The following is a 22,805-nucleotide window of genomic DNA, read 5'->3' as shown; positions in this document are numbered from 1 at the left end:
AATGGTACAAGGCATACGTGAAATGTTCAAATATATAAAACACCCTACACGTAAGGTAACCTATCACGTATGAGTTGGATCTCCATAAGATCATTTTTCAAATATATAAAAGCACCCTACTCTTAAGGTAACCTATCTCACATATAAATTAGATCTCCATAAGATCATTTTTCATTTCTTTATGACACAAAGGCAATTTAAGCTCCTCAAATAGAAGCTTGTTCTTGGCTCAATCTTGGTAAGAAAAGTTTAAGAGAATTTGTACACAAAACAATTCAAGTGCATTTCATAAACAAACATTTACCTTTGTAAAAAAATAAAAATAAAAAATTATCTCCAACTTTTGAGGAGCTTTAGCTAGATCGTTTGTATTTCCGTAGTGTTAGGGATATTGACCTTTAGTTTTTTTTTTAAACACCAAAAATAAACTCTAAGATAGCATCCCAAGAAAACTTGGAGTTCTGTGAATTACTTTGTTTTAGGTCTAAAGACATCATTTTTACCAAAGATGGAATGATGGACATAAAGAAACCATCAAGTGTGTCATTTGATCTAAATAATTTTCTTAAAGGAAAATAGATCTGCTTGAAACCTAGAGTGTGAGAAAAGAGAATGAGATATTTTGGACTTGGTTCTAGCTTAAAATAAGAGATGATGCTATTTGGGATGTGAGCAAAGAAACATTGTTAGAGATGAGTAAATATTGATAAGTCTTACTGTGAAAAGAGAGAGTATAGATAACATAGAGGAAAGGGTAGAGAAGCATTGAGCAAGGAATCGCTTAGAAAGGCTAGTGTTTTCAAGTAAACTCTTTCTTTCTAAATTGTTCTAATACGTTGGAAATAGAGCTAAAACTCAAAGGAAATCTTATTTTTGGAGTGCAAAACTTGGATTTTTACCCAGAAGAGAAAGAAAATCATTAGGAAAGAGAAAGGGATACTATACACTCAAAAGTTTAGGGTGAAAAATCAAGTAAAGTCGATAGAGAAAAATGACATATAACCTTGGTTTTTTTAAATACAAATTTCCATCCTCTATAATCTTGGTAATGAATAGTATTGACTTAAGCATATTTATGAGCATGTCCTTGAGCCATATGAAGCTTCTAGTGTCCTGCAATTATCTCATTGTTTTGTAAGGAATATTGGGGATTTCTAAGAATGAGTGATTGGGTTCCTTAATGCATTTGTTTAGAGTGAGCATGGGCCTTGGTATTTTGTTGGCAGTCCCTTTAACTTAAATGCGTGACCCGTCCATCAAATTCCTTGAATGTTTCTCCAAATCCTTCTCAAAGCAAATAGCCCACTTTGCCTAGGAAACCACCATTACAAAAATCATTATCCTAGGACTAGTTATGGATTAGAAACATTTATATTCTCTTTTAAGTTTTTTTATGAGGCCATTTCGAGACACCCCATCCTTTAGCTAAGCTAGTGTTATTAATTCCATAGAAAAACAAGAACATATATGTAGCAAACACATATAGGCATGCCATGTAAATTTGGATAAGATAAGGTAGTCCTACACAAATATTGGTGCCATAAAAACCATGCAATTTCTCCATGACAACAAATTCCTGCATTTTTAAGAAGTTTGGAGATTTCCTCAAGTTTTGTGAGAAATCAGATCTTATCAATGCCTAAAGGCATTCTTTAATTTGCACGAAGTTCACACATATGTACATGGACTATTACACACTCATTGCACAAATATAACAATGTCCTTACTATATTTGGAGTCGTCCAAATTGGAAATTCACACTATCTAGGTTCCTAATACTATGGTGATGCTACTATGGTGTTGTGGTCATGCATGTTTCTCCACCTTCATGTCCATATCAGCATAATGAAAAATGGTGCACATAGTTTTTGTTTTGGATATGGCATATGATGAGTAGCCTAACTGTGATAGGTTCCAATTGTATAGTTCTTTGGCATTAGGACAATGTGCATGCTATTTTGCATTAGTGCACTTGCAAGTGGAGTACTAGAACCATGAATGTTCTTCTTTTTTTATGGGTGGAACCAAAATTTAGACATGTTAGGAACTTGAAATAAATTATAAGGAACCAAAGAGTTAGATTGAAAAGAATGCAATTTTAAAGAGACACACACTATAATTGTTTCATAGTTCCTCAAGACATTGAGTTATTGCATCACATTCGATGAGGTAGAAAATCTTACTAACCAAATATTGTACCACTCTATTTGTCACCATAGATGAAATTTATGATATTCCAAAAACACCCTCAATCAATCTCACAAAGAACACATATTATATGCATTTTAGTCATTATCTTTTATATTGTATTGATATGAATTTCTTCTATCATCATACCCTTGACATGTCTACTTGTGTGCAAATTGTATTACAAAGCTACTTTTATTGTTGCATTGAGCTATGAAATATTGGAGACCAATTTTTGGAAGGAATGATTAGTCAAGTAGTTGCATAATATTAAGACTTTTATACTCTTGCAAGTTAATGATGACTTCTTTTGGTAAGACAGTTTCCATATCGCAAAGAGATGGTTATTATTCCCATATGCATGCATTTACCTATGAAAAATTTATGAAATCTCTTTCAATAGTTTAACATACTTCTTGCAATTTTGATAATATAGTTATTTTATGCATATTGTCCAAGATCCATGAGCGAGCAATATGAAAAACTTGAAGTCATGCCTTTATGGCGTTAACTTGCACTTTGGCTAAGCCCGTTACATAATGAAGCTCTTGTTTCAAGTGCAAAATCTTCATTACCATTATTCAACAATAGATTACCTTTGTCACTAGTATGATGACCAACAATCATGGTTTTCCATGAGGTAAATATATTGTCTTATAACTTACAATTGAGGCATTTCACTCCCTCCATGGCAACACACTATCAACCCTATCCTATATAACTTACAATTGAGGCATTTACCTCGTGGTTTTCCATGAGGTAAATATATTGTCTTATAACTTACAATTGAGGTATTTCACTCCCTCCATGGCAATACACTATCAACCCTATCCTATATAGGCAAAAACAAAGAGGGGAAAACAAATCACTAAGGCCTTTACAAATGATAGGCATGCATGCCTTAATAGATTCTTAAGTTTACATTCCCATTAAAGGCTTTATCAAGGCTTCTAGGTTTTAGGTGATCTCCTCAACCTACTCAACCTTTATCAAGACTTCTAGGTTTTAGGTGAATCAGATCTCCTCACCCTCCTCAACCTTTATCAAGACTTCTTAGTTTTAGGTGATCTCCTCACCCTGCTCAACCTTGCAGGTTACAATTAGCCCACATTTGTAAATGAGATACAATTACCAATGCTTAGGGGTCTAGGGAACATGCCTTCAATAGTTTGCCAAGTGGGGGCAATATTAGGTTGGCAATAGTCGCACAAAATATGTATGGTTGGGGGAAATATGGTTGGAAATCACTTGCAGTATGTATATGGATGCCTTTCAATCCAAATGCAATGACTAGCAAAAGATGTGGAGTGCAATGAGCTAGAGATGCATTATGTAGCTTGTTTAATGTGGGGTAAACTTCCAATAAACATGCAAAGTAATTTTTTTAATCGTGTCGAATCATGTATCCCACATGAATCATCGCTCTTGTACAAAGGCATGGTAGGCATGTTAATGCTTAAGAAGAAGGCTATAGCCTATAGCCATAGCTTGTTTGACCTTTAGCAGGTTTGGACTCTACAACAGCGAGGGGATGAGAGTGTGCTACTTTGATTGGCACGCATTTCATGTGTAAATATTATTTTCCTTATTTGTGTTTAAGCAATTAATAGTATAATATAATGTATTGAAAGATGTATATATGCATGTGGCATGTGGAAGGAGTTTGGTATGCATCAGAAACACCTATGTTGAACCACCTATAATCCCCTCCCCCTCCTTGTCCTCTCTCTCTCTCTCTCTCTATCTCTTGCGCGCGCGCACGTGCGCGCGCGCTCTCACACACACACACAAATCCTACACACACACACACACACACACAAAATCCATGCAATTGGTGGAGAATCCACCTGTGAAGTGAGTTGGGGTCATAGTAGGCATGTATTAGCTTGTTTCTACCTTTAGCATGGTCTAAAGTTTTAGATGGGGGGTGAAAGTGTGTTGATTTACGTACTTGTGTACATAAACCTTGGTTGGTCTCTAAGAGCCCCGTTACCTGTCCCGCGGAGGAGGACCGTTTTCAAATTAGGTGCCAAGAGAAGAGGAGGAAGAGGAAGCAAAAGAAATGGAGGAAAATCATTAACTGCAACCTAAAAAATACCAAGGAAGATTGTGAAAAACCCACTAGGGGTAACTTAACCCACTTTGGCTGTGTGTCTCTATATATAGAGAGAGAGAAAGAGAGAGAGATGGGTAAGAATTTGGTAGCTTTGGTGCGCATGGAAACTGCCTCTTCTAAGGGCTTTATGATTGTGCACGCCGCGTCTCTCTCTTTCTCTCTCTCTCTCTCTCTCTCTACGTCTGACACGACCACGCGCAGTGGGTCCCGTGTAGACACAACCACTTGCAACCCTTGCGAGTGCGGGAAGGGAGGCAGGGGCTTTGATATTAAAATAATAGGGAAAAAAGCTGGCTTAAAATCTATCGGCCGGAAAGGATAGATGAGGAGAATCATGCAAAGATTCACAGTCAACACCACCTCAACACAGTTTCAGCACCATAAACAAGCTCACAAAACTTACAACCGAAATGCACCGAGAATATAATTGTAAGTGGCCAGGACATTCAATGAATAAAACACCTATACTAGTGCATTCAGCACTGCACACACTCTTCAATATCAAAGTCCCACTCTTCTCAGTAGGCTTTTGACGCTTCCCATTCTCCAGCATCAGTAGTTTTACTGATACAGTATATCACTGCTGGGGATGGGTGGTAGTAGACAGGTAGAAGCTGAGGGCAATGTAGTAAGTAATTGTAAGTCCTCTTTTCTTTAAACAGCTTTTGCAGGGATAGAGCTCAGGTGATCTTCTTTGCGCCCTCCTGCTTTGTACTCTTAACATTTGCATCTTTCCTCTACTGGGAAAGAGAGAGAGAGAGACGAGAGCGAGAGGGGAGGGGAGGGAGGGGGAAGAGAGAGATATAGATAGAGAGAGTCGAGAGCGAGAGGGGAGGGGAGGGGGAAGAGAGAGATATAGATAGAGAGAGCGAGCGCTTTTGCAGCACGGTTGCCACTCTCTCTCTCTCTCTCTCTCTACTAATGAGTGCACAGTAGCATCCACATTAACTGATCAGCATGCGTGCGGCTAACCGTAAAAGGGTCTCCTTTTGTCAGAAAAGGAGAGGAGAGCTGCCTAGCTACACCCAAAATTCTAGCCATTACTATAATAGTGGCCTTGTAGTAGTAGCACTTTGTAAGGCCTTGCCAAGCCACAGCTACCAAGTACCAAGTATATCTTTAGCAGCATTGCTGGTCGTCTTGTAGCTCAGTACTACCGCCACAAGCTTGTCTGCAAAGCGTGCAAAATGCCTTCTTCAATGCCCCCCTGCTAGATATCAATAGTCTCCATCTCTCTCTCTCTTATTGCTTGTTTGTTTCATAAGGAAGAGATTCTCTCATCATCCTCTCCCTTGTTACATGTATTTGCCTTAGCTTTTTCTTTGTACGGTTGGATAGCTAGTGCCAGCTAGGCCTTATATACAATTGAATTTCTTCACAGATTGCTTGTTGTGATTTTTGCTTCAGTGGCAATTGACCTCTCTCCCTCATTCCATGTGATGATCAGGTGGGGGTGAGGACACAATCTATGCATGGCTCTAATGGTGTTAGTGTGCAAATTGGGCATTGGGTGTGATCTGCGAGTACGTACAAGATCACATCAACAATCCAAGTGCATCAGCTCCCCTGTGTAACCAACAGCATTTGCTTCTCTCCTCTATAAAGTAGCCCACCCAACACTCCTTCCTGCTCTGCTTGTCCCCAAGCTTTAGACCCAACTTTACAAGCTGGTGTAAATGCCCACACTCATCCTGCACAATGCAATCCAACTCTTCCTTGCTGATGCCCACATATGGCTTATAATAATCTACTACTACCCACCTCAGTTAACGGACCTTAATCCTACCAGCTTGCCTTTGCTTCAACGCTAGCAACCCAATTAGAACCCTCTCCAGCTCTGGTAATTATACCTCCCTCGACTAATACTTTTGCATTCTAATATTGATTCTTAAAATCTATGCAAATTTCATTTTGTTAACTGAAAATATTTGCTAGCACAAAGTAGCATACTTGATCCGAAGTAAAGCAGCAGCTACTTGTTGCCAAGAGTCCTAAACGACTAACTATTTCCTCTTTAAATTACTGTTTGCAGCTGTACAAAGCAGGTCACCCAATGAGTCGTACAACCATGTCAAATTTTCTCAAACTTCTTGCCTTTGCTTTTTTTGTCTGCATTCTACCAGCTCTCTTGGTTCAAGGGGGAGAATTAGAGATGGAGGCTCTCCTAGCCTTCAAAGCAAACCTGCAGCAAGCTGAGGCTTTGACAAATTGGGTGCAAAGCTCAACAACTCCATGTGCGTGGACTGGGGTGGCGTGCACAGGCCCAACTGTAACCTCTCTCCAGCTGTATGGAATGCAGCTCAAGGGCACCATCTCCCCACAGCTTGGAAATCTAGTCAGCTTACAGTCCTTAAACATTAGCTTCAACAGCATCACAGGAGAGGTCCCCATTACGATCTTCAATTTGATCAATTTAGAGAACCTTGATCTGAGCCAAAACCTCCTCTCAGGTGAACTCCCTTCCCATATAGGCAATCTCATGAATTTGAAGCAGTTAGCCTTAGGTTTCAACTCTTTTGGTGGTAACCTCCCTCCCCAAATAGGCTCCCTAGCACACTTGCAAAGCCTAGATCTGGAATCAAACTCTTTGACAGGCCCCATCCCTCCTGAAATTGGTCACCTTGAAAAGCTCACATTCCTTGACTTGAGCTCCAACAGCTTCACTAGCCTTCCTCCTGAGCTGGGCCAAGCTGTTCATCTGCTCATACTTGACTTAAGTAACAACATTATCTCCTCTACTTTTCCACCTGAGCTTGGGAATCTGACCAGCTTGCAGTACATGGACTTGAGTAACAACTCCATCGATGGCTCCATACCTGCAGAGATTGGCAAGATGAAGAGCTTGACTGATTTGATTCTCAATCATAATAAGTTGATCGGCCATCTGCCAGTGGAAATAGGCGCCTTGGGAAACCTGATGAGCTTGTCTGCTTCAGACAATAATCTGACAGGGCCTCTGCCTGATGAGCTTGGCCAGCTCTATAGTCTGGAGAAGATAGAACTTTCCAGCAACATCATCGCATCACCTTTGCCAGAGAGCATTGGAAACCTTAGGAATCTGAGGATACTCTCCATGTCCAACAATCTCCTAAATGGGTCCATCCCATCTGGGTTGGGCAACTGCACCAACTTGGCGACCCTCATGCTGTCATTCAATGCTCTCTCTGGCCCAATACCAGACTCATTAAGAAATCTTCAATCCCTGATTGCCTTCTCAGTTGAGAGAAACAAGCTCAGTGGGCCTCTTCCGCCATGGCTGGGGAGCTGGAAGTTTGTGTATAACATTCTGGTTGGCTCCAACAGCTTGACTGGAAGGCTCATCCCTGAGCTTGGGAACTGCTCTTCACTCACGTCACTATCTGTTGAGGATAATCAGGTCACTGGCCCTATTCCATCAGAGCTCTGCAACGCCAGAGCCCTTGAGACTCTGTCTTTGCAAGGCAACAGCTTCATGGGCACCCTCACAGACACATTCAGGGACTGCACAAATCTCACTGAATTACATTTGGACAACAACCAGCTTGCTGGCACTATTCCTGCCTACTTTGCAAAACTTCCTCTCGTCATTATTGAGCTTGCATCCAATAATTTCACAGGGTCCATACCAGATGAGCTGTGGACCTCCACTACCCTGCTTGGGTTTGAGGCCAGCAACAACTACCTTGTGGGTGAATTGCCCCCTCTCGTGGGTAACCTCATGCCTTTGCAGCATCTAGGCTTGAGCTTCAACCAACTAGAGGGTGTCATCCCGAAGGAAATTGGTAAGCTTGTGAACTTGCAAGTGCTTTTTTTGCATGGAAACCGCCTCCAAGGCTTCATCCCAGCAGAGCTGTTCAACTGTGTGCAGCTCACAACTCTTGATCTTGGATCTAATCAGCTATCAGGGCCAATCCCAAGGCATATTGGGAAACTAATCAATCTGGAATGCCTAGTTCTTTCACATAACAGCCTCTCTGGCCCTATCCCACCGGAGGTTTGCTTTGGGTTCCAGCAGACCTCAATCCCAACCTCAAGCTATGTGCAACACCATGGCTACTTTGATCTCTCTTGGAACTCTTTGTCAGGGAGCATACCGGCATCCATTGGGGATTGCATTGTGGTGGTGGAACTGTACTTGAATCAAAATCAGTTTTCTGGTGCCATACCACTGCACATGGCACATTTGACCAACTTAACAAATGTTGATCTGTCCAGTAATCTTTTAAGTGGGGGCCTGCCAGAGCAGCTGGGAGGCTTGAAGAAGCTTCAAGGCCTAAATCTAGCCTTCAATGAGCTCACGGGTGAAATTCCTCCAGCGTTCAGTGAACTACACAGCTTGGTTAGCATGAACCTCTCTGGAAACAGGCTGACTGGCCCTCTACCTAGTGAGCTAGGGAAGCTGGCAGCACTTCAACATCTAGATTTGAGCCAGAATGGAATCGCAGGTGAGATACCCCTGGCATGGGTGGAGCTGAGCAGTATAATTGGCCTGTATCTCCAGGGAAATCAGCTTGATGGTGGTCTTGAGATTTTGTTATCTGAAGAATCAGTATGGCAGGAGATGGGTATACTTAATCTCAGCTGTAACGCCTTAAGTGGACCCATTCCTGAAGAAATTGGGAATTTAAGCGGGCTAACTTATCTTGATCTGCATCATAATGGTTTGAATGGCAACATCCCTGCAAAGATTGGAGCCCTTTCTCAGCTTCTGTATCTAGACTTGTCTGGGAACCAGCTACATGGGCCTATCCCTTTGGATCTCTGTAGCCTCACAGAGCTGGAGTATTTCAATGCTTCTAGCAATGAGCTGGTTGGGGAAATCCCTTATAGTGGAATTTGCAAGAATTTCAGTGCTGGGTCTTTTGCAGCAAATGAAGCATTGTGTGGTAATGTCATTGATGTTGGGTGCCAAGGGAACAGCCAGCCATCCACCCCGCTCTTGAGCACAGGTGCCATCCTTGGCATTGCAGTGGGCAGCACCATTGCAGTCCTATGCTTGATGTTTGTCTTAGCTAGATGGAGGATGCTAAAGCAAGAGGTTGCATCGGAGTTGGCAGATGAGAAGAAGAAGTTGAATAGGCCCTTGGATCCCAACATGTGCTTGCTTGCGAGCAAGATGCAGAAGGAGCCCCTCAGCATCAACGTTGCCATGTTTGAGAGGCCTCTTCTGAGGCTCACTCTTGCCGACATTCTCCGTGTCACCAACAACTTCTGCAAGGCCAACATCATTGGAGATGGGGGGTTTGGCACAGTGTACAAAGCTGTGCTTCCAGATGGGAGAACGGTTGCCATCAAGAAGCTGGGGCCAGCAGGCATGCAAGGAAATAGAGAATTCTTAGCTGAAATGGAGACACTGGGCAAGGTGAAGCATAGAAACCTAGTTCCCCTCTTGGGTTATTGCTCATTTGGGGATGAGAAGCTCCTTGTCTATGATTACATGATCCATGGAAGCTTAGATCTATGGCTCAGAAACAGAGCTGATGCCTTGGAAGTCTTGGATTGGGGCAAGAGGTTCAAGATTGCTTCGGGTGCAGCACGGGGGCTGGCCTTTCTGCACCATGGATTCATCCCACATATTATCCACAGGGATGTGAAGGCAAGCAACATACTTCTAGATGCTGACTTCGAGCCTAAAGTGGCAGATTTCGGGTTGGCACGCCTCATTAGTGCATGTGAGACCCATGTCAGCACTGACATTGCAGGGACTTTTGGTTACATACCTCCTGAATATGGGCAAAGCTGGAGGTCCACAACAAAGGGGGATGTGTACAGCTATGGGGTGATCTTGCTTGAGCTCTTGACAGGTAAGGAGCCAACAGGGGCAGATTTCAAGGAGGTTGAAGGGGGGAATTTGGTGGGCTGGGTAAGGCAGATGATCAAGAAAGGCAGAGTGGCCGACATTCTCGACCCTGCCATATCAGATGGGACTTGGAGGGTTAAGATGTTGCAGGTCCTTCAAGTGGCAACTCTCTGCACCTCTGATGACCCCCTCAGACGCCCTACCATGCTGCAAGTGGTCAAGTACCTTAAAGAGATTGAAGGATTCCCACAGAAGCTTGGGATAGATAGTTTAGCTTGATTAATCAAAGTGTCTCTACTTGCAGATTGTTATATACACACGGTAAGTTCACATCCGTGATTTGTCCAATGGTTTAGCAAGGCTTAACAGTTTTTCATGATGTTACAGTCTATGGAAGTGAGATCATTGGCAGGGTTGATTCATGTTAAGATCCTTCATGTCATTTCTTTTTGCAAGATTTAAGAGTTCAAGATGAGGTATAACTTTTGAGGCCATATTGTGATGGGAACTCTCTTATATCCATGCGCTTGGCTTTCATGCAAGGGAGACTCCAACACCCAAATCAAGGTTGGAGTTGATGAATATGGATTGCACACCTATATGGATGGCTGATTTGTCTACGAAATACAACAGCCTTAACCCTCTCCAATTACTACCTGAATTATTTCCTTCCCAAAAGAAAAGCATCATAGATAATGGCATATGTACAATATACATGCAAAGATTTCCAGGGACACCAATGGACCTTAAAGATTTTTGTGCATATATCTGGAATGCTCAAAGAGTGTAGCTAGCTTAAGCCATGGTTTATACAAGCAAAGTTCCCTTGTGACATTTTGTTATATGCACATGAGGACAGATCTCAAGGGCAAGATCTTTATTATTTATTTGATTAGTGGATTGTAATGTGCATTTGCATTTATATGAGGATACATCTCAAGGGCAATGATTGGATGGCCCTTCTTAATGAGCTATTATGTAATGTCCATTGAGGAAGTAGTCCTCACTATACATGCCTAACTTTTCCAACATTGACAAAGATCTATTTTGATTATCCAATAAACTGGTCTGAAATTATATTGACTGGATTCGTGTGTGTGTGTGTGTGTGTGTGTGTGAGCGCACGCGCGCACGTGTGAGGATAGGTCTCAGTGAGCTTTGTTTGTATGGCCCTTCTTAATGGGCTACGTATTAGGGAAGTGATCCCCACTCACACACACACATACAGTGCACATCCATATGTAATATGTGCAGAGAATTGCATTCATCATTACATGTACATATATATTGTACATATATGTGTGGGAATGTAAGTAATCTTTTCATGTAATTTTTTAATCCTTCATAAAGGCAACATTTTAGTGCCATTATTTAGTTAGTTGTATTATTGTCTGTTATCATGAGAACTTGCAAGATAATGATGGGTAAATTAGCTGTTTTAACATTTGTCTTTATTGCTTCACGTGATTTGATGGATGAGATGGTTTAGATCAAGTAGCGCTATCGCCCAATTATGCGCTATCCTCTAAAGGTGAAATGTAGTCTACAGACATTATTTTGCAATCAAAAAAAGTGAGCAAGTGCTGCCAAGTGGCTGGACCTTTTGTTATAAAATTAGGCTTCTCATATGATGGAAATTTATGGAAAGCACTAATGCTTTAAGAAATATAATTTATTTATAGTCTTTTGATAACGAAATTATTGGAGATATGCCTAGGCTATTTATGTATATAGTTTAATAGGCTGTTTATGTACATAGTTTAATAGGCTATTTATGTACATAGTTTAATAAGGCAGTGGGCAGTATTATTGATTTGACCTTTATTCTGCAGCACGGCCATTGGCTTATTGACGTTATGCTGTACGTCGATAGTGGGTCATCATCAACCCATGCATGAATATCCTCCATCATCATTAATCTCACTTAATCTATGATTAATAAATAAATGATTACTGAAGACACAAAACTTACACGCGATCTTCAATTATAATTTATAGGTGTGATGAAGCCTGAAGGAAGATAATTGTCGTGAGTCGTGACCGTAGGAGTGCCAAACGAGATATTAAGGACGCAACTTACGGTGTCATGTTGGCATTAATGCTTGTTTAGCATGGCTTTGGGCTGTCGTGCAAAATTCAGTTGTCTTTTCCTCCCTAGATTTCCCCAAATGTAAGGAAAATTGATAAATTTTGATTCTCTCACTTTATCGACTCTCTTTTTTCTGAGATTGCCGGAAATTCGGTGTACGCTGCAGCGTACAAACTGCAAAGTTTTATTTTCTTTTTTTTGAATGCCAACTGGCTAATCAATTTTTTTAAAAACAGTTTCATTTGGCCAATGACGTGGCACAATGGCCCCACCTTGCCACGCCAGCCAGCTTCTGAAGGCCCCACCACTTTTTGTGGACCCCAAATCCACATCATCAAGTTTTAAATTCTGTAAATGATTCCTCAGCTTTCGCAAGGTGCGGAGTTGGGCACTGGGCAGGCCCCAGCGGGTGTGGGCCCACGCAGCGGCATTTTGCTTTCGACCCTTCAATGCCGCCAAGATTCGCCAACTCATGCGGCGCCACGCGTCACATGGGACACGTGCTGCTCTACTGAAGAAGTAGCTTTTGATTCCCCCATACAGTGGCCAACACGTGAATCGCCTGAAAATCCCACTCGACTCTTTGTTTCATGTGCTATCGTTTCTTCTTCCAATTGCCTTACTCGCTCTAAAGACTAAGAGCTCAACCCTTCACATGGATACGAAAACATGTTTAATTCCGTAGTCGGAAGATGGTTAGAATTAGCACGCAAAGCTTGCTTTACATGAAGGATGTCGAGACAGCCTTGCAAGGGATTCACCCCACTAACACCATTCTCCCATATGAACATTGTTTACTTGGAGAGTTCCATTGAATTGGCCAGCTCAATTCTAATTGTGTAGACTTTGCAAAGTTAGAAAATGTACCTACAGACAGCCTTGCAAGGGATTCACCACTAACACCATTCTCCCATATGAACATTGTTTACTTGGAGAGTTCCATTGAATTGGCCAGCTCAATTCTAATTGTGTAGACTTTGCAAAGTTAGAAAATGTACCTACAGACAGCCTTGCAAGGGATTCACCACTAACACCATTCTCCCATATGAACATTGTTTACTTGGAGAGTTCCATTGAATTGGCCAGCTCAATTCTAATTGTGTAGACTTTGCAAAGTTAGAAAATGTACCTACAAATTTGGCCTTATATCAAAATTACCTGAGCAGTGAAGCATGGGAACACACGAAATAATTTTCATTAATGATAGGGGCCCAGTCAATTGTGCCCATGGAAAAAGACTATAACATTGCTTATTCATTCTCAATTCATTCGCTCCTTAGGTTTTGAGATGCTCACCTATAAAGAGGGAGTTGGTCATTTCTCTCTTGAGGGCCACAAAACTAGTCTTCTAAACAATTAAGTAGTAGATATGATCAATGTTAACCCCATTTTGGGATTCACAAAAGCACTCTCTACTATACACGAGAGTAGCAATAAGTGCCTTGAAAAGGCACTATAAAAGTTGTAAAGATTATGGCCAATGACCAAGCTTAATAGTTAGGTTTGAGGTTTCGATGCCCAAATGTGAATAAGGGCCAATTGTATATCTCATAATGAAATGACACAATCCCCCTTTGAGCCACACACTCACAGTTTTTAATTTTTCTTCGCCATGATAACAATGGGTGATACCAATCGATGTGCTTAATTTCATTAATGAATCCCCACAATTATAAGCTTGTCAATATCTTCTTGTACAATGGCTGATACTTGGGGTTCAATTGATAAGGTCTTTCCCTTGTTGCTCTTAATCCTTCTATGATAGTGATTGTGTGTTATACCACCTTAGGTAATACTCTGTTCATGTCTATGTATTTCTACATAAAGTAATGCTTAAACTTTTTTTATAGATCTACCAACTCTCTTTTCTCGTCTAGAGTCAAAACCTTAGCAATGCACACTAGTTTGGGCTTCTCCCCAAGTTTGACCAAGTCTACCTCCTTGACTTTTGTAGGTCTGTCATATGAAACGACTTCTTGTCCGGTCTATTATATCATCTTCTTTTGTCTCAATTTGGGCCAAAATCCAACTTCTGCCAAGGCTGTGTTTCTCCTATGCCTCTGTGATCTAGAAAGTCGCTCAACCTTCTCTAGAGATTGGGGTTTCTCTAATGCTTTACAAAGGATAGTAACTTTTTCGAGTTCCTCATCCCAATTCTCGATAAACTCCTCATGCAACTTTATAGCCTTTGATGTATCTTAGCCATTGAGCTTTTGCCCATTTGCTCTGTGACATGTTGTTACATCTGGCATGATAATGCTTTCGCCTTTACCATTTTCTGATGCGCTTCTCTTTCAAGGACAATTCACTATCAGAGCTTGTTGATAACTCTTCTTCGAAAAACATCAATAATGGTCCCAAGTCTTTTATCACAAAGACAGAAGTCGAAGGACCCTATTTTGTGTCGAGTCCGAATCCATGTACTTGGTTTCTCGACTAGGGAATATATGAATTGTTGAGTGCATCCATTTTTCACTAAAATCTGGAGGAGGAACAGATGCATACATCATATCTTCCTCTTCGAAAAAATTTATGGTTTGCACACTTGTATTGATGTGGTTTGGTCAGTTGTAATAGACTTATTTCTAAAGAGGTTATCCTCAATCGAAAATCCACCTTTAGAACTTGAGCATCCTTTCGTTAGGTATCCTTGGTCTAAGGCCCAATCATTCACCAACTTGTATATATATATATATATATATATTGTCACGTAGGCTGTAACGCCTGTGAGACCGACGGTGGTAGACCGGATGGCCAGACGGGGCTTTAGCGTCAACGCCTCGGCCGGAGCGCCGAGGACGTGGCCATACGGGGTTCAGTGGGAGAGGACGCCCATGCGGACTCATGGGCAGCCAGGCTAGTGTGGACGGCAGGCCATACACTATATAGCATGGGGGATGAGGGGCAATACTCATTCTTCCTCTATGACTGGTGGGTGGTGAGCCAGAGGCCGTCCCCTCCTGTGGTACCGCCCGTATAGTAGTGGTGTTACGGTGATCTAATATTGGTATCAGAGCGTCAGTTTCGATTGGGTCAGGGTCCGTGCATGACCGGGGACCGCCGGAGCCCACTCAATGGTTTTCAACCAATCAAAAAATCTTATCCTTATCTCCACAATCGACTGTGTGGAGAGAGGCGGCCAGAACTGGAAGGAAGAATTCTCTCTCTCTCTCTCTCTCTCTCTCTCTCTCTCTCTCTCTCTCTCTCTCTCTCTCTCTCCGTACACACCACACAACGCTCCATTGCACAGGTAATCAATGTCGTTTTTTTTGCTTTGGAGCTTGTCTGCGAAAGAGAAGCTTTTCGTCTAATGTAGAGAGAGAGGTCGACTGCGAGACGACGGGAGAAAACGGCTGTCTGATGGAGCTAGAAAAAGTAGAGGCTATTCTTAAATGGCCAGCACCGAAGAATCTCGAGGAACTATAGATTTTTCTTGGCATGTCGGGGTTCTACCGACAGTATGTAAAGGACTACGCGAAGATTGCAGTCCCGTTTGTTGACCAGTTACGGTCAAAAACTAAAAACATTAGTTGGGGAGAAGCCCAATAGAATAGCTTTGATAAGCTCAAGGTGACCGTAGTAGCTACACCTGTTTTGACTATTGTCGATCCAAATGAGCCATTTGTCTTGGAAATAGTAATGAGGCCATTGGGGCCATACTTATGCAAAGGGGACGCCCAATTGCATTTGAGAGTAAAAAGTTAGATCGTGCGCAGCGTAACTACTCGCCTTACGAGCGAGAGTTACTAGCGATAGTTCATGCACTGAAAAAGTGGAGACACTATTTATATGGTGCTTCTTTTAAGGTCCGGACGGACCATGAAAGTCTGAAATGGCTTTCAAGTCAAAGTGAACTGAAGGGTAGAAAAGCTCGGTGGACGGAGATTCTATAGGAGTTTGACCTTCAGATACGTTACCAAAAAGGTAAGTATAACGTGGTGGCAGATGCACTTAGTCGCATGCCACAGATTAATGAACTTAGTTTCATAGTCTTCAAGAATGATTTCTTGGAGTCACTACGTGGTTTATGTGAGCACGATCCATCTTTTACAGAGGTCTGGTGGTGCGCTGTATGCATACGCACTTCTTCACAAACGCGACCACCTCCCTCGTTGGCACGGATTGCTAGTCCGGAGAGACTGGCCGAAGGTGCAACGGCGGGAAGGGAAGCGAGAGTTAGTCCGGAGAGACTAGCCGTGTCTTCTGGGTATAGTTTGGAGCCGGAGAGCTCTGACATAGGCCCTTTATCACCTTTGACTGCCACGGCTTCAAAGGGGAGTGATAAACTTCGTCGGGGGGAGAAATATGCTAATTACTCCATTGACGACGTGTACTTACTCTACAAAGGTAGAGTATGTGTACCAACTATTGGTGACTTTCGGGCCTAAATTCTTAAAGAAAGTCATGATAGTCCAAGTGCAGGTCATCCCGGGATTCAGAAGACCTATGCACTAGTAAAAAGACAGTTTTATTAGCCTAGTTTGTTTAAGGACGTCCAGACTTATGTGCTGAAATGCAGTAAGTTCCAGGTCAATAAACACGAACGTCTTAAGGTTGGAGGACTACTCCATCCGCTGGAGATTCCTCAAGGGAAATGGGAAAGCATTTCCATGGATTTCATTTACCGGTTTACCCAAGACGAGTCGAGGGAATGACTCGGTGTGGGTGGTAGTGGACAGGTTAACTAAAATGGCAAAGTTTATCGCCACGAAGAAAACTGTTAAAATGCCAGAGTTGGCAAAACTCTTTATTGAACATCTCTATACAAGCTATATGGCCTGCCCGCAGGATATAGTGTCGGATAGAGATAGAAAGTTCAACAGTCATTTTTGGAGGAAAGTCTTCAAAAAGTTGGATACTATTCTGAGTATGAGTACGGCAGATCATCCGGAGTCTGATGGTCAAACTAAAAGAGTTAACCAAATTCTAGAGGATATGTTACGTTCTTATGTTAGTAAGAAGCAATCTAATTGGGAAGAGTACTTGCCCTTATTGGAGTTTACCTATAATAGCTCCAAACACTCAGCGACTGGATTTACACCATTCATGTTAATGTATGGATTCCAGCCGAGATCTCTGATGGCTGTAGGCCTAGAAAAGGAGAAGATTCAATCTGTCCAAAGGATTTCCTTGAAGATATGAATGATATGCTCAGAGCCGCACGTGAGAGCATTCGTAGTGCTCAGGATCGTGCTAAAACTTATGCGGATAAAGGACGTAGAAAGGTGACCTTTGCAGAAGGTGACTTTGTATTCCTTAAGGTTCCTGCGCAGTCAGAAACCATGAAAACGGGATAGTGTGATAAACTTTCTCCGAGATATTGTGGTCCTTTTAAAATCCTTAAGAAGATTGGGGACGTAGCATATAAACTTGAGTTACCGAAGAGTTCTCAAAGTCCATCCTGTCTTTCATGTCAGTAAACTGAAGAAATTAGTTCATGGGTTAGAGAACGCAGTTTCTCCAGAGATTTTGGTGGACTTGATAGAGCCACCAAAGATACCACATGAACCTGAAAAGATTCTAGAGTATCGTGACAGACAAACCCGACATAAAGTGTACCAGGAGGTACTTGTCAAATGGACAGACAGGGATAAGGAGACAGCTACTTGGGAACGCCGTAGTGCAATTTCCAAGAGGTTTCTCCAGTTTGTTTTCAAGGACGAAAACTCTTCTTAAGGGGGGGTAATGTCACGTAGGCTATAACGCCTGTGAACCGACGGGGCAGACCGGATGGCTAGACGGGGCTTTAGCGTCAACGCCTCGGCTAGAGAGCTGCGGACGTGGCCATCCGGGGTTCAGTGGGAGAGGACGCCCATGCGGAGTCATGGGCGGCCAGGCTAGTGTGGACGGCAGGCCACACACTATATAGCCTAGGGGATGAGGGGCAATCCTCATTCTTCCTCTATGGCTGGGTGGTGAGCCAGAGGCTGTCCCCTCCTGTGGTAACGCTCGTAGTGATGTTACGCTGATCTAACACACACACATATAAATAAATAAATATATATATATATAATATCTTGGCCTCCCTCATGAAAGATCTACCAAGTATGGCATCATACGAATCTGGTAGGTGTAGGAAGTCATCACCACCATGAATGTGTGATGATATCGAAATAAAAATATTTTCTATTTGATCCGCTCACTCCATTGGTCTCGCAAATGTTCCATCATCCATTTTTACAATAAGATCCTTCGCTCCTCTAAGGTAAATTTTTTCTATTTTTCCCAATATTTTTTGTAATGATACACTCACCCTTGGTCCACCATCTAGGATCGAAGTTTTCTGATATCCATTATGGTGGGTAGGAATGGCAGAATTTGTGTCATCATTCTCATAGTAATGTCACAATTAATTGACTCGAATTTGGACTTTGTGATTTTCACCTCTCATGACAAGAATGATGTAAAGCTCGCTACATCCCATGGTCCATATACTACTACTTCACTCTCCCCAACCAGCTTTGTTCAATCCCATTTTCTGTGACCTAGTAGTATAAACCTCATCCCTTTTTTCAAACATTCTATTTATGAGGTCATTTCTCAACCCTTCGTCGGAGCCAAAGTTCTTTCTCCTCTCCTCTTGTTCTCAATTTGACTCTAGGATATTCAGCTTCTTGTCTTTCCTAGGCTTCCTTGAGTAAGGCCTTTGCAGTTTCTAGTTTTACTAGCACCACTAATCCTCTCCCACTCCTATATATTGGAAATTATGGACCACTATAAATGCAAGGACAAGGTTATGCATAAGGAATGTATAAGGTGCCTGACATACCCTTACCACACCGGTGGTCGTGCCCCCACCACAACCACCTCCACTGAAGATAACGCCAATTAATCAGGTTTTGGTTGAAGAACCACGAGAGGAAAGTGGGTATCCTCATAAGTCTAGACTAAATCAGTTAAATCATGATTATTATGAAGAGCCACATGATATTGTGTCCAACTTTTATGTTATGTGAGGAACTACGCCAATGTCTATATTTCAAACCTCTGTCTAATGGAAGGGGAGGCCCCGTTTTGCAATGTTATCATTGTCAAGGACCCCATCGAATAGCGAAGTGTCCACTCAAAATGGTTGCTCCCTCTCAACAGCACACAATGGCTCTGGCATTTACTTGTACTTGTAGATATCAAAGCCAATCTATAGAAGTCAAGCAAGGAAGCGAGTAGCGAAATGGCCACTCAAAATAATTTCTCTTTCTCAATAAGAAATGATGGCTGCAACATTTGCCTGTACAAAGTGAGACTATCTCATCAAAGAATGTCCATATAAGTCAAGCGGGGGGGGGGGGGGGGGGGGCGCACTGAATGTGTTGGCCCAAGCTCAAGCCCACTAGTTGAACAAAGACAAGGTGGTTGTTTGTTAGTTTATTGACCTCTATCTCTAAAAAAGTTAGGAGAAGGTGACCAAAAAGGGTACGCAAGGGTGAACAGTAGTCCTAATTCAAGATGGTTTAGATGAGGGAACTATAAAGAAAGGGTCTATAGGATCTAGCCAGGATAGTATTCCGATATAAAAATCTATTAAACAAATGGTCCTAAAAAGGCCACTGACCACAAAGAGCGTTGGAGAATACATTAACACTAAAAAGAGATTGAAACTAGCTATCAACACTTGTGCTAGTGGTTTGAGCACCATCTTGGTTTCCCAAGCATCTGCAATGTGCTCAATAGATTAGTGGTTTGAGCACCATATTGGTTTCCCAAGCATCTGCAATGTGCTCAATAGATTAGTGGTTTGGGTTACAAATGACAACAATCCATACTCGTGTGATTTTGTGTACATATCGAACACCATATTAGTTCTCTCCTTGGGTAAATGCATAAATTGTTTTGAGGTTCCTTTAACTCCTTTAACTTGATCTTGTCGAGGATGGCCAAGATCAATTCATCGATCTCGTCATATTTTTTACATGCCATTCCTTAGTGTCAAAATCATGCCAACTAGACACCCGAGAGATGGCACAGCCAAGGATGGAGACTGATTCTCTTCAGGTTGGGGTAGTTCCAACATGTTATCCTCAAATTTAATGGCCATCTTGCAACACACATCCAATGTAGCTGGTCTCGATAAGAGCAAATAGTCATGCATTATCGGATCTCGTACTTCCTTTCAGAAGCATGGTAATAATTGGTTAGCCTCTTTCAAAGCTAACACTGAGAGTTCAAATGTTCAAGGTGAGAGACATAATCTCTCATTGAATCATGCTCTTATTGCTTGATGTTGTACAGATATGCCATTAGGCTCCACTGGTCACCGCTTTTTTGCACCGAGTAAAATTGACCTTATCTTCTAACTCTAGAGTCATGTAGTACTTTTAATGTGCCTTCCCACCTAATGTTAGGGAAAATGAATGGATTTTTGTGATTTCATTAATGGCTTCATGGTGTTTTGCCTTGGGGCATGAACTTGAGCAATTTCCAACCCCCTCCCTCTTTTTGATGCCATTCTTAACAAATCATGTGGGGTAGCTATGGTTAAGACTGGGGCTAGCTCATAAGTTGGTTCTGTGAAGTGTATTATTTATCTCCATGTTCCCCTCCTCTTTCCTAGTTTGGTGTCTCGGTGATGTTCTTCTCTGGCCAAGGTCATGGGAAAAGGTGGGACTTCCCTATTCTGTACATCTTCCCTCAGGGGGACCCTTTCCTATCCTTATAGTAACACTAATTGCATGTATGTGAGGAACTTAGGATTAGTCCATCATGTCCTCTTTTCTTTGGTATAGAGTAGTTCTTTAGTTTTTCTATCATTTTCTTAGTTGGTTCCTCCTAACCTATGAAGGGTAGCTGATTCCCATTCCCCTTTTGGATCTTCCTATGGATTGTCTCTAAGGGTGGCATCCTCCCTACCAAAGCTTATGCAAGGACTTGGGCTTGTGCCGTAGCCTTTCATATATCCCTTTCCTCGGTATCCAGCCCTAAGGTCCTCCTTGCATCCAATACTTGTTTCCTTTTATTTAAGTCTTGCATTTACCTCTAGGCCTCCCTAAATTTCATTTCTACCTCTATCTCCTCACTCAGGAAAAAGGTCTCTCCAATCCTTGAAATGCCTCTTGATCTCCTAGGAATGAAAGAGATTTGCTCATGAGGATGGGTATAGGTTTCCCTCGGCACAAAAGTCTATAAGGGAGGTGATCTCCTAGGAGTAAAAGAGATTTGCTCATGAGGATGGGTATAGGTTTCCCTCAGCACAAAAATCTCTAAGGGAGGTGATACTTCTGCAACTCCACTTCCTATTGGGAACCTTTGTGTTACTTAGGATCCTTTTGTAGATCTTAAAGAAATAATTAAATCCTCACAAATATACATCAATTATTAAAAGAGAGACTTGAAATTGAATTAAAAATCAATTAACGTGACTTGTTATCATTAAACAAGTCACGTTAATTAACGTGACTTGTTATCATTAAACAAAGAAAAATTAAATACATAAAATCGTAACATCATCAAAGGTTATGATAGAGAGTACCACACAAAGAAGAACAGTAGACTGGGTGCAATCTCCCCCCCAACGTGTGTGGCTCCACTCCCACACGCGGTATTTTAATCATATTCATAAATTTAGCCCTTGGAGCCATTAATATCGTAGCTTTTCCAAAATAGGGCTATTTACAAATTTGGACCTTAGTCCAATGCTTTTAAAGCATTTCATCAAAAATAAATAAACCTTGCCCAGCTAAAATTGCTAGTGGGCCTTTTTACATAAAATGATTATGTGCACAATTTTATCTATACATTAATCTCATGCCCATTTGCATATTCCATTAAACTGAATCCTGCATAAATTAAATTAAAAATAATTTTGTAAGATTATTAATTGATCAAAAATATGAATAAATATATACCTGTAATAGTCCTCTCGTTTGGGGAAGCAATTGTCCTCAATTACGTAAGAAAAATACCAAGAGAATAAGATTGTTGATGTCATAACGTGCAAGGTAAACTCAGAGGTCTGAACATGGCTCAGAGGCACAAAGGCATGGCTCAGAGGTTCTCATGGGCATGGAATACCAATCAAGAAAACTTTGTGCGACACCAAAATTGGTGATTATCACACTGATTAGCAAAAACAAAAATGATCATCATCTTCACACCACCTCTCAATCCACCAGCCATATGACACCTCAATCGGTACCCTCGCACATCTCATGCAGTGCGACACCTCAATTGGTATCGTCACACTACTCATTGCTATACTCAGACGATATCCACGTCATCCAGAGATATAGACAACCCATAAATAATCAATAACAGCCATACACATGTTTGCTAGGCGTAAGTACCCAGGGAATCACCCCTCCATACGAACCAACTGAAACAAACAGTGAAGGAAACCACACACATGTTTGCCAGGCGTAAGTACCCCGGGAATCACCCCTCCATACGAACCAACTGAAACAAACAGTGAGGGCACACATGTTTGCCAGGCGTAAGTACCCCGGGAATCACCCCTCCATACGAACCAACTGAAACAAACAGTGAGGGCACAAAAACATGCCATATACGGGCATCCCCGATATACAGTAGTATAAACAGATGAGAGGATGGCTTCATGATTGGTGTGGAAGACGGATAGAAACTTACTTGCAAAATGTCGAACAACTTTGCTACAAAATACATCATTAAAAGGTCACAAA

The 22,805-nt window shown here is 41.8% G+C and overlaps 1 protein-coding gene across 1 annotated transcript; it reads left to right on the top strand.

Annotated features, from left to right (window-relative positions):
- Nucleotides 1-5,330: 5,330 nt before the first annotated feature.
- Nucleotides 5,331-11,145, top strand: LOC147623764 (uncharacterized). Its single transcript, XM_086820377.1, has 2 exons — nt 5,331-6,143; nt 6,336-11,145. The coding sequence occupies exon 2, from the start codon at nt 6,357-6,359 to the stop codon at nt 10,359-10,361; it is 4,005 nt and encodes a 1,334-aa protein (XP_086676503.1). The 5' UTR covers nt 5,331-6,143; nt 6,336-6,356; the 3' UTR covers nt 10,362-11,145.
- Nucleotides 11,146-22,805: the final 11,660 nt, after the last annotated feature.

The sequence above is a fragment of the Cibotium barometz genome, chromosome 26, assembly GCF_041138505.1.
Source record: "Cibotium barometz isolate CiBa-2024 chromosome 26, ASM4113850v1, whole genome shotgun sequence".
Taxonomy (NCBI): domain Eukaryota; kingdom Viridiplantae; phylum Streptophyta; class Polypodiopsida; order Cyatheales; family Cibotiaceae; genus Cibotium; species Cibotium barometz.
This window is presented reverse-complemented; position numbering and strand designations above follow the sequence as displayed.

Excerpts from the sequence above, each read along its gene's own strand:
- LOC147623764 (XM_086820377.1), top strand. The coding sequence starts at position 6,357 with ATGAGTCGTACAACCATGTCAAATTTTCTCAAACTTCTTGCCTTTGCT.